The sequence below is a fragment of the Carassius carassius genome, chromosome 42 (genome assembly GCF_963082965.1).
Source record: "Carassius carassius chromosome 42, fCarCar2.1, whole genome shotgun sequence".
NCBI lineage: Eukaryota > Metazoa > Chordata > Actinopteri > Cypriniformes > Cyprinidae > Carassius > Carassius carassius.
This window is the reverse complement of record NC_081796.1, coordinates 14,656,084-14,669,137: the sequence shown is the minus strand read 5'-3', so window position 1 is coordinate 14,669,137 and position 13,054 is coordinate 14,656,084. Positions and strand designations below refer to the sequence as shown.

The following is a 13,054-nucleotide window of genomic DNA, read 5'->3' as shown; positions in this document are numbered from 1 at the left end:
GGCTACTAAGATTGCACCTAAATCAACAATTTATAGGATCATCAAGAACTTCAAGGAAAGAGGTTCAATTCTTGTAAAGAAGGCTTCAGGGCGTCCAAGAAATTTCAGCGAGCGCCAGGATCGTCTCCTAAAGAGGATTCAGCTGCGGGATCGGAGTGCCACCAGTGCAGAGCTTGCTCAGGAATGGCAGCAGGCAGGTGTGAGCGCATCTGCACGCACAGTGAGGCCAAGACTTTTGGAAGATGGCCTGGTGTCAAGAAGGGCAGCAAAGAAGCCACTTCTCTCCAAAAAAAAAACATCAAGGACAGATTGATCTTCTGCAGAAAGTATAGTGAATGGACTGCTGAGGACTGGGGCAAAGTCATATTCTCCGATGAAGCCCCTGTCCGATTGTTTGGGGCATCTGGAAAAAGGCTTGTCCGGAGAAGAAAAGGTGAGCGCTACCATCAGTCCTGTGTCATGCCAACAGTAAAGCATCCTGACACCATTCATGTGTGGGGTTGCTTCTCATCCAAGGGAGTGGGCTCACTCACAATTCTGCCCAAAAACACAGCCATGAATAAAGAATGGTACCAAAACACCCTCCAACAGCAACTTCTTCCAACAATCCAACAACAGTTTGGTGAAGAACAATGCATTTTCCAGCACGATGGAGCACCGTGCCATAAGGCAAAAGTGATAACTAAGTGATAACCAGAAGTTGATTGAGAGCATGCCCAGTCGAATTGCAGAGGTCCTGAAAAAGAAGGGCCAACACTGCAAATACTGACTCTTTGCATAAATGTCATTTAATTGTCGATAAAAGCCTTTGAAACGTATAAAGTGCTTGTAATTATATTTCAGTACCTCACAGAAACAACTGAAACAAAGATCTAAAAGCAGTTTAGCAGCAAACTTTTTGAAAACTAATATTTATGTAATTCTCAAAACTTTTGGCCACGATTGTATAGTGTAATCACTTATTTTTATTTATTTATTTCCCGATTGGGACCGCTTGACTGTACAGTATCAGGCTTCTTACATGTACTCACCATATAAACAGGCTTATTAGCCTTATGTCAATATGATATATTGATCTGAGTTGAGATATAATCGTACTTGTAGGCTATATTATCTTGAAGCTCTGCTGAATGACACAATATAGCTATATAATAGTTCACACAAAAAATAAAATTCTGTCATTATTTTCTCACCCTCAAGTTGTTACAAACCTGTATGAGTTCCTGTTTTCTGTTGAACACAAAAGATGGTATTTTTTTAAGAATGCTGATCATCAAAAAGTTGATGCGGTAGCCATCAACTTCTATAGTCTAAATTTTTTCCATACTGGAAGTCATTGGCTACATTGGCTGTTTGTTTATCAACATTCTTCAAAATATCTTTTGTGCACAACAAAATAAAGAAGCTCGCAACCCTTTAATTAGGCAGGTTATTCCATTGAGTCATAAAATAATTTAAATAATTTAATAATTTAATTCCAACAAAACTGTGTGTTATTATAACTGTACCGTGGACTTCCCTATTCTCATACAATTAGAACGATTATTAAAACTTTGTAATTATAATTATTGTCCTTGGTGTGAATGCCTTATATTTTATATGAGAAACACTCAATATTTTAAATAGTTAAAAACAGGCAAAATCTTGCATTTGTGCAAAAATAATACAAATCAGACCTTTATTTTAACATTCTGAATGTATAATTTCTCACTTGCATTAGTCTATAATGCATGTTATATAAATATACATGTAAATATTCCAATAAACTTCAACACAGTGAAATTGAAATCCAGAGATATTTACAGCTATACAGAGTAAAGGATTTAATTGTACTTATAGGGTGCAATGCTGCTTTGGGAGGGGGCCTGTTTTTCAGCATCACAAAGTATAATGACTTGGATATAATGCCCTATTGTAATAGAGAGTTGCTATGTAGCTAGACAGAAAAAAAAATAACTGGTCCAATATTATATGCGATTGCCTATACATGAAAACAGAGTATTAAATTCCATGAATGACATTCTGTGTCTGTGACTCAACTCAAACACCACAGAGAAGTTCAAAATGAGTTGCAATGAAACATTTACATTTGGATAATGCACAGTCTTCTTGGAACACGAGATTAAAGTCGTTATCAAGTTTAAATGTGGACTAAAACTTTAATCCTGCGACAATCTTATTTGCTGTGTTCATTAGCCAGAAAACATTGCCAAAAAGCAATCAAATATTTGCCAGCCCGAAGGCAAGCGAGATGATCTGCTATTATTGCGTCCATAAAAAGGATATAGAGGCTTCTGAAGACTCACAAATCAAAGAGCATCCTGCATCACTTGATAACTGTTTAACAATACATAATTTCAGATGCCTGATGAAAGCTTAGAAGACAGTCTAATGACTAAGTTGCCAGGCAACCGTCTGCTAAAGTTAATACCCCGTCACCTGGTTCTTATGTAGGTTTTTGAACATGTTTTGGCAGGGTGGAGAAATAATTGACTACACTGAAGAAAAATAAACCTGTTGTAGAAATTTACACAGAAATTGATAGTAGATTTCACAAAGAAATGGCAATTAACTGTGGAAGCCTGTTTCTGCCACAGAATAAAAAAGATAACTTTATCTCACACGTCTAGCTTTTTTGACAATTTTGGGTTTATATTTCTGACTGAGAAAATAATAAAAGGTTATTGCAATTTTTTTTTCTCACAATTATTTATATCTTAGTTACAATTTTTACACTGTTGTTCTTGCAATTCTGACTTTTCTCCTCACAGTTCTGAGTATATATCTTGCAATTCTGACTTTTTTCTAAGAATAAAAAAAAAACGTAATTACAACTTTTTATCTCATAATTTAGACTTTTTCTTGCAATTCTGAGTTTACATCAAGCAATTCTTACAAATTTCTCAGAATTAAAAAAAGAATAAATATTAAATTTTTAAAATCACAATTCAGACTTTTTTTCCTGCAATCCTCATAATTCTGAGAAAAAGGTAATTGTAACCATCTCATAATTCAGAAATGTTCCTCATATCTCTGAAAAAAAAAATTAGGAATTGCAAAATATAAACTCGCAAACGCAAGAAATGTAGTTGGAATCGAGAGAGAAAGTCACAATTACCTTTAATAAATGTTTTATGTAAAGAAATCATTTATTATACCTTATTCATCCGGACATGCAGCAGAAAGCCTCATTGCCCAAACCGGTCACCACTTTTGCAACAGGACCATGTCGACCAGCCTTGTGCTACACAGCCTCCATCCATCACCAAACAACCGTATGCCAAGTTAGGCCCCCACTGGGAGCATTAAAACAAAAGGGAAGCATGGAGCTAAACAACTACCTCAGCAGTGATTCCATCATTACTGACAGGGGTCCCTGAGGCAACTCGGGGTACCATGAAGGAGGATGTCAAGCTGCCCAACAAAGTCCATCAGACATCATTCACTTCTGCATACCTGTGCGCAGCTCGCTGGGGCGTAGAAAATAGTCCCCTCGGTCAGGTGATTTCCCGGCTTTTCTCTTGCTCGGCTGGCTGGAAGCAAGCAAGCTGTATTGGAACTATTGACCCCTGTATGAAGAAGGAAGTTCCTAGCTAGAGTGGGTTTTGTGTAGTGATGCTCAGAGAATAAAAATGGATGAAGAGATGTAATAAAATGTATTGTTTCTCACTTTTTCCTCTCTCTATCTATATCACTCCACTCCCCAAGTTTAGCCAGAGGAAGACTGTATTTGTCACTGTCCAGCCTGTTGCAGAAATGATGGATAGGGTTAGAACATTTTCTTATTTTAAGACTATGACTGGGAAGTTAGTAAGCTGAGCGATACGGAATCAAGTTCACCTTCAGCTTTAAAACCAATTTAGGTGCACAAAATGAATATGGGCTTTTTAAGTGGCTATACAAGTATGAAAAACCAGTTCATATGGAAATAAAGCAAATAAAGAGGCTTGAAATTTCAGAGGATATTAACAATGATTAAATTACTTTATTTTAGCTCAACGTGAGGGCCAAATGCTCAATAGGTTCCATAAAGGAACACTGCAGGGGATAGAACTAATATATAATATTAAGGGAATTTTTCCTCTCATCAGATAATTATATATTTTTTTCCTCACTGGAGTCAGAGAAGATGTAGAGAGCTCATGTTTCAGGGGAACTTCCCTTCCCTCCATAATACACTGAGACCTTTCAGTAGATATTAAAATGCCACAGCCCACACAGGCACAACCTTTTCACCTTAAAAACAAACAAACCAAAGGCTAAAGCTTACCATTATAAGAATTATAGGTCACCATCATGTGCAATGAGCAATTTACAATAATAGCAAAAACAAAACAAAAATATTTTTAGACAAATGATCAGTAAAAGGAAGCATTTAAAATATTGACTTCAACTTCAGAACTTCAAATGAAGCTGTATTTTATATGGGATTTGCCATTTTTGCAATCCTGCTACCAAAGTAGAGAGACGTCTAAGTGATTAAAATGTCAAATAGCTAACATTAAAAATATAAAACATCAAATTAAAAGCAAATGTATATAGTTTTGTGCATGTGTACTTTAGAGTCCCGTACACATGTCGTAAATATACCACTGTTGTAATTGCAGTAGATAGAGGCGCGCGCGCGCACACACACACACACACACACACATATATATATATACATACATATATATATATTTGTGGGATGCACATCCAGGGCACGAAGCTCCCGTTCCACCACATCCCAAAGATGCTCTATTGGGTTGAGATCTGGTGACTGTGGAGGCCATTTTAGTACAGTGAACTTATTGTCATGTCCAAGAAACCAATTTGAAATGATTCAAGCTTTGTGACATGGTGCATTATCCTGCTGGAAGTAGCCATCAGAGGATGGGTACATGGTGGTCATAAAGGGATGGACATGGTCAGAAACAATGCTCAGGTATGCCATGGCATTTAAACGATGCCCAATTGGCACTAAGGGGCCTAAAGTGTGCCAAGAAAACATCCCCCACCCCATTACACCACCACCACCGGCCTGCACAGTAGTAACAAGCCATGATGGATCCATGTTCTCATTCTGTTTACGCCAAATTCTGACTCTACCATCTGAATGTCTCAACAGAAATCGAGACTCATCACACCAGGCAACATTTTTCCAGTCTTCAACGGTCCAATTTTGGTGAGCTCGTCCAAATTGCAGCCTCTTTTTCTTATTTGTAGTGGAGATGAGTGGTACCCGGTGGGGTCTTCTGCTGTTGATCCCATCCGCCTCAAGGTTGTGCGTTTTGTGGCTTCACAAATGCTTTGCTGAATACCTCGGTTGTAACGAGTGGTTATTTCAGTCAAAGTTGCTCTTCTATCAGCTTGAATCAGTCGGCCCATTCTCCTCTGACCTCTAGCATCAACAAGGCATTTTCACCCACATGACTGCTGCATACCGGATGTTTTTCCCTTTTCACACCATTCTTTGTAAACCCTAGAATTGGTTGTGTGTGAAAATCCCAGTAACTGAGCAGATTGTGAAATACTCAGGCCGGCCCGTCTGGCACCAACAACCATGCCACGCTCAAAATTGCTTAAATCACCTTTCTTTCCCATTCTGACATTCAGTTTGGAGTTCAGGAGATTGTCTTGACCAGGACCACAGCCCTAAATGCATTGAAGCAACTGCCATGTTACTGGTTGATTAGATAATTGCATTAATGAGAAATTAAACAGGTGTTCCTAATAATCCTTTAGGGGTGTGTGTGTGTGTGTGTGTGTTTGTGTGTGTATATATATATATATATATATATATATATATATGCCTCATTCAAAAGATCTAAGCACGTAGACGCGTCCGACATCTTTAAATGGTCAACTGGACATCATTCAGCATAATAAATTAAAAGAAATGGGATAACCTTTCACTGGTGAGAATGTTAGTTTGTGTTTTTAAATGTGCTGTGTGTAAGATTTTGACTCTACCAAAGCATACAAATACCATAATATGTTTGCAGATATTTAAGAAATAAGCTAAGTTAACATACTTGTTTATCTGAATAACAATGCTACAGTCAGTTATTTTCTCCTTTGAAAATGTGCGTTCCAGAATGTCGGTCTTTGTTTTGGTTTGTGAAACCCGCCCACTGCCAGTTTACCCTATTGTATTTCAGCACCCTGGGTTGCCAGTTGGCTGAAGACACAGCGCATTTCATTTTAATTTATCGTCAAGTGTGTTTGTTCATGTTTGTGTTGTCAATCTGACAACCTGTGTGTGCGTCAAGCCTGAGGATGAGGGTACAGGTGAATATTCTCCAATATTTTGAATTTGGACTGCAATACCTAGTTCAACCACTCGGAGTCAATCTTACATACAGCACCTTTAAATGTATAAACTCAATATACAAGTTTTAAAACATTGGTAACATTTAATGTTGTGTTAGCTAACATGCTCACTTTGTTGTATGGTGTTTGGTAGGTCTACACAACAACATTTGTACAACAACGTGACATTTGTTAGTTAATATAATAAGTGCGTCAGAAAACAGCTTGTCGGGCTCTCAGTTTACAAGGTTTTAAATTGTCATTATGTTAATTAAAGTTATAAAAATGGTTAAATGATTATGGTAAAAGACGTCAAGTTGACCCTTCCAATGTGGATGGCTTACATAAAGCGGTCCATAGAAACAGTTGCTAATGTGGCATCTACGTATACATATCTATGGATAGAGGTACACATGCATTTGTTGCTGCCGTAAAGCAATTTGGCTTTTTCGCAGAATTTTGCACCTGCTCATCAAGCTTACATACTCCCAGAACAGACATGTACGGGGAAGCGGGAAAGATACACAAACCATTCACCTAATGAGAAGTAAATGTACCATCAGAATGGCATTTGATAATAATAGCAACATATTTATTGTCAACAAAAATGATCAATTGTTTTAGCAAAAGAAATGGACACAAAAAGTGCTTACGTATACGTACGCTCACGTACACATTTAATTCATAAAAAAGAACACATTTTATAGCATCTAGCTTCTTTCGATTTTAAGTCAATATAGGATAAATGGTTAATAAACATTGATTGTTATTTAACTTACCGTGGAACTTATTTCCAGATGCCCTCAGTGACTCCTTCCTAAAGCAGCACATTCATTACTATCATTACAGTGTGTTTGATCAGGCTGTCGTGGTGTTTGCTAATCGAAATGTTGCAATTAAGTTGGGCTTCAAATCATGATTCGCCCACCTCAGTTCCAGGTAAACATCCATCATCTCTCACTCTCCCAGAAGAGGCCACTACAGCTTAACAAGCTGCCCAAAAACACTCACATAAAAACAGCTTGTTTGACAAGCAAGTTTACATTGGGGTAATTGGTTTCAGGCACAAACCAGACAAGTTAATTAATTTTAATTACTCACTGTGAACGGCAGGGGTCAGACAAAAAGAGCAGGCAAGGGTGGAAAGAAGTTTGCCACCAAGTTGTTCGCTAAGAAAAAACTTTGTTGAGACAAGAGGGTGGGTTGTTGGGGTTACTAATCTTCTGTGTCTGCCTCACAGTTTGTCATAGTATTTATTGTACATCATGATTGGGGTAGACTGAAATACTAACATTTCTCTAATACAGTCATTTGGATTAAAAACCCTCTTTTTAAAATATCTAAAATATCTATGTTACAAATCATAAGGCTTACTGCATCTTATTAGACAGCTGCAAAAAAGCAAATTGAAATTACAGTTTTTTTTAATGAAAGACAGAAAAGACTCCAACAAGATGTACAAATGAGAAAGATCATGATATACCACCCTTTGTTAGACTGAAGAGATCATTATAATTACTTACATGGTCTACTTGCTTTCTAGAAATTGGATTGTGTCGAAGATGGAGAGCCAGTTACAGCAATGAATGTAATTTCATGCAGTGCAGTGATAGCAAAAGAGAAGTGATAAAGCACACAGATCTGGGTCCGTGCCATCTAAATAAAATCTCATGCTTAGACAGAAAGGACACTTAGGTTGAACAATAAAGGAAGGTGCTTTAAAGTCAACTTGAAATGGGTTCACAAACCATTTACTGATTTAATCTGACATTTACTGATCCAATCCGTTTTATGCACTGTGCTAACCCCCCCCCCCCCTCCTTTTTTTTGTCTCATGCATGACAGTGTTCTACCAATGCATCCTCACCAATGGATCCTCTGCAGTGAATGGGTGCCATCAGAATGAGAGTTCAGCTGTTGAAAACATCATAATAATCTACAAGTAATCCACACAACTACGGTCCATCAATTAACATCTTGCAAAACATAAAGCAGCACGTTTGTAAGAAGTGATGATTTAAAGTTAGAAAAAGTATCCACTGGTAAGCCAGGATGTAAATTTCTTCACAATCGAAGGGTTGTGAGTTCGAGTCTCGGGCCGGCAGGAATTGTAGGTGGGGAGAGTGCATGTACAGTGCTCTCTCCACCCTCAATACCATGACTTAGGTGCCCTTGATCAAGGCACTGAACCCCCAACTGCTCCCTGGGCGCCGCAGCATAAATGGCTGCCCACTGCTCCGGGTGTGTGTTCACGGTGTGTGTGTTCACTGCTGTGTATGTGCACTTTGGATGGGTTAAAAGCAGAGCACGAATTCCGAGTATGGGTTACCATACTTGGCTGAATGTCACGTCACTCAAGAAAAAAAAACAAAAAAACAAAACATAATTGTACATTTTTTAATTCCAATGGCACATTAGAAAGTTTATAGGTACAGTTTGATTTCTCATATATGGTGACACTAGGGCTGCACGATATTGCAAAAAAACTCACGTTGCGATATTTAGTTTTTCTGCAATTTATATTGTGATATGAAAATTTCATCGATTACCAGATGACTTCAATAGCTCTAGTTGAAAAATAAAAAATAAAATCAGGGATTGGGGTGATTTTGTGGGTGAGTAAATCAGCTTCGAAAATAGCAAACAAATTACAAGCATAGACAAATATAATACAACAAAGATTCAGAAAACAAGATTCATAAACAGATTCATAAACAGTGCTTTATATTTTTCAGGTAAGTCTAACAGTATTCAGGTACAGAAATTGAATAATCAAATGTAAAATAACACTAGTCTTCACTGTATACAATAAACCTAATAAATCTGTTAAAGTTACAAAAGTGATTTTTCTCTATATGTTTTGTTGTTTGATTAACATTCATGACACAGAAAGCAACAGGAAATATGCCAATATAGTGTTACGCATCTGTTTTCTTTTTCAGTTGTTTACCTTTACCCAATCCATAAGCAACTGTGTTTACAAGGATACTTGCAGAGACATGCAATATTGCACAATTTTGCTTATAAGTATAATCTCAGGCACAAATGGATAAAGTGAACAGAATTTGGTGTTCATGTGCATCTGTGTGGCTCTGTGTGTGAGCACAGAAAACAGTGAGTGTTCATAATTGACCTCTATTTTGAACCTTCTCACGCTCAGATGGTTTAATTTCTTAAATGTTTAAACCGACAGGACCTAAAACACATGCAAATGATAAACCTTCATTGTATGATGGTTAAACTTTGCAATTAATCTAAGAATTGCCTGTATTTGAACCCTGGTCCATATGGATTACCGATCACTATTAAACATTGCACAGTCTGCGATGTGTCTATCTTGGATGCACACATCACGATATCGATGCTGAACCGATATATCATGACGCCCTAATTTTCAGTGACCCTTTATTTAGGTTAGATCAATAAGAGATAAGTCTCTCTGGACTATTATCTGGGATCAGATATTTGTGTCAACAGCGCCATTCTATCCTGTGGCCTGTCAACTTTGAAGCATGGGATTGAATTTAGCTTGTAATCAAACAAATCATTTTGTCTCAGTCTAGTAATGTTGTCCTTTCATGCAGTTGAAGAATGTGTTTCACAAAGTGATTCTCAAAGGAGAAAAAGATTTCCGCTTCATTTTGGTTTTCTCTATGGATTGTTAGAGCATTGTAATGGAGTCTGTTTGTGAAGTAATGGCTATATAAAAATAATGAAATAAAGTAAATATGCTATACCCTGACCTTTTGCACAAAGTTTTGGAAAAAATATTCTTAAAAATAATTACCATATATAAGTGAAGTGAATCCTGGATATCAAATTAGACAAGTGAGACGCAGTTTCAGTCAAACTTGACTTGTTTCTCAGAAGCGTTTCTAATGTATATCTCCATCAGGAATTTTAATTAAACTGCTGCGTAATCTCCGGTGTCCATTTTTCTTTCTCTCTCAAACATTTTGCTCTTGTTCTCTGAATGCTGTTGAATGAACACTGCCACATTATCGCTTAATTAATTTCTATCAGCCATGCCACAATGGCTTCGCAAAAACAGCATCTTTCAAAATGACAACAAGCAAGAATCTCTTTTGCTTTTATGGAGGGCTGATGTTGCATTCTCATTTTCACAGACCGTTCATTTGAAGCCTTGTGACATTAAGAAAGCTGACAGTCACAATGGGTATTAGAAGTAGTCATCTTGAAAAATAATGGGTATGGCACTGATCTAAATTGTGTTTCTTTGTGCAAAAATAGTCCACTTAACGTTTACACGATATTCTTTTATTATATAAATATATTATTATAAGCAGATTTTTACTACATGACAGTTTAAGGAACAAATCCGCACAGAGAACATCTCTGTTGAAAAATGAAAGCTATCAGAGGAAGAAAATAAGAGACAGTGAAATAATGAGAGAGACAATAGTAGCTCCTGACCACTGAGAGTGAATGATAAAGCAGCCAGGCCAAATTTCCTCTGCCCTCGGCCAACAGGAATCAGACACAATGTAGGAAAAATTACTAATATTTATCTTTAAGTTTTCAAACTAAAAATAATTTTATTTGCATGAACATACATGCAAGTATTTTTGACATCCAATGGTACAGTCGTGGCCAAAAGTTTTGGCAGTGACATCAATTTTGTGTATTGCTGCTTCAGTATTTGTAGATTATTTTTCCACATGTTTTTATGGTATACTGAAAAACAATGATAAGCATAAGTAACTTTTATTGGCAAAAAAATAAAAAAAATACATATATAATGAGTCAATATTTACAGTGTTGACCTTGTTCTTCATAACCCCTGCAATTTGCTCTGGCATGCTGGATATTAGCTTCTGGGACAAATCCTTACTGATGGCAATCCATCATTTCCTTATTAATTCTCGGATGCTGATCACAATTTGTGGGAATCTGCTTGTCCACTGACCACAGGTTCTCTATGGGGTTGAGTTCCGGGGAGTTGCCTGGCAACGGATCCAAAATTTCAATGTAATGATCTTCAAGCCTCTTCTCTATCACTCTTGCTTTGTGAAATGGTGCTCTATCATGCTGGAAAATTCACAGATCATCATCAAATTTCTCATGGATTGTTGGAGTCACTCTTGCAGGACTTTTTTGATACAATTCATGGCAGTGTTTTTGGGCAGAATTATGAGAGAGCCCACTCCCTTGGCTGAAAAGCAACCCCACACATGGATGGTCACTGTTGGCACAACACAAGACTCATGGTATAGCGTTCACCTATTCTTCCTCCGAACAATTGATTTTCCAGATGTCCCAAACAGTTGAAAGGGAGCTTCATCAGAGAAAATAATTTTGCACCAGTCTTCTGCTGTCCAATCCTTGTACTTTCTGCAGAATTTCGGTCTGTCCTTGACATTTTTTCATGGAAAAAACTGGTTTCTTTGCTGCCCTTCTTGACACCAGGCCATTGTCCAAAAGTCTTGGCCTCACTGTGCGTTCAGATGCTCTCACACCAACCTGCTGCCATTCCTGAGCAAGCTGGTGACATTTTCTCAGCTGACTCCTCAGTAGGAGACGATCCTTGCTGGACACTCTGGGAAGCCCTGAAGACCTCTTCATTGCAGTCGAACCTCTCTCCTTGAAATTCTTGATGTTCCAGTAAATGGTTCTTTCAGGTGCAATATTCTTTGTAGCAATTTCCTTTCATGTGATCCCATTTTGATGCAAAGCGATGATGGCTGCTCATGTTTCTTTGGAGGTAACCATTGCTAACAAGAACATAATGATTGGAAGCGCTTCTTCCCTCAATCAGTCTGCTCTTACAATCTATTTAGTATGATAGTGATTTTACTTGACTAGTACTCATTCACACTTTCACATGTGCTGCTGATATGATTTATTAGATTTATTTATTTTTAATTTGTTGTGTGTGTGTGTGTGTTTTAGGCCAATGAAACTTTTAGCATTCATTAAAAATACATCCGATCACTATACACAATAATCTAGAAACAATGTGAATGAACACCACAACAGCTTATGCAGCAAACTTTGCAAAACACAATTTATGTCGCTTTCAAAACGTTTGCCCACAACTGTACTCCATATATAAAGAGGTCAATAATTACCCTAACACAAAATGTATAAAATATATATATTTTTAATGGTTATATCCTGCAAAAAAAAAAAAAATCCTGACTGATAGCAACCCATTCTTTCTTAATAACTTTCTAGGAGTTTGTTAGAATTAGTGGGTTTTTGTTTGTCCACCCGCCTCTTGAGGATTGACCACAAGTTCTCAATGGGATAAAGATCTGGGAAGTTTCCAGGCCACGGACCCAAAATTTCAACATTCTGGTCCCCAAGCCACTTAGTTATCACTTTTGCCTTATGGCACGGTGCTCCATCGTGCTGGAAAATGCATTGTTCTTCACCAAACTGTTGTTGGATTGTTGGAAGAAGTTGCTGTTGGAGGGTGTTTTGGTACCATTCTTTATTCATGGCTGTGTTTTTGGGCAGAATTGTGAGTGAGCCCACTCCCTTGGATGAGAAGCAACCCCACACATGAATGGTGTCAGGATGCTTTACTGTTGGCATGACACAGGACTGATGGTAGCGCTCACCTTTTCTTCTCCGGACAAGCCTTTTTCCAGATGCCCCAAACAATCGGAAAGGGGGTTCATCGGAGAATAGGACTTTGCGCCAGTCCTCAGCAGTCCATCCACTATACTTTCTGCAGAAGATCAATCTGTCTCTGATGTTTTTTTTGGAGAGAAGTGGCTTCTTTGCTGCCCTTCTTGAC

At 37.7% G+C, this 13,054-nt stretch overlaps 1 protein-coding gene across 2 annotated transcripts in view; it reads right to left on the bottom strand.

Annotated features, from left to right (window-relative positions):
* The window catches only part of LOC132123776 (semaphorin-5A-like), a 183,344-nt gene extending 176,082 nt beyond the window's left edge, over positions 1–7,262 (bottom strand). Inside the window, exons 1-2 of one of the 2 annotated variants that reach the window (XM_059534408.1) lie at positions 7,220–7,262; positions 7,071–7,108 (exon numbers count right to left, since the gene is read on the bottom strand). In XM_059534408.1, the coding sequence (XP_059390391.1) occupies positions 7,071–7,108; positions 7,220–7,245 (64 nt within the window). In that variant the 5' untranslated portion in view covers positions 7,246–7,262. The remainder of the gene's footprint in view (positions 1–7,070; positions 7,109–7,219) is intronic. The other variant, XM_059534407.1, reaches the window with a different exon arrangement.
* Positions 7,263–13,054: the final 5,792 nt, after the last annotated feature.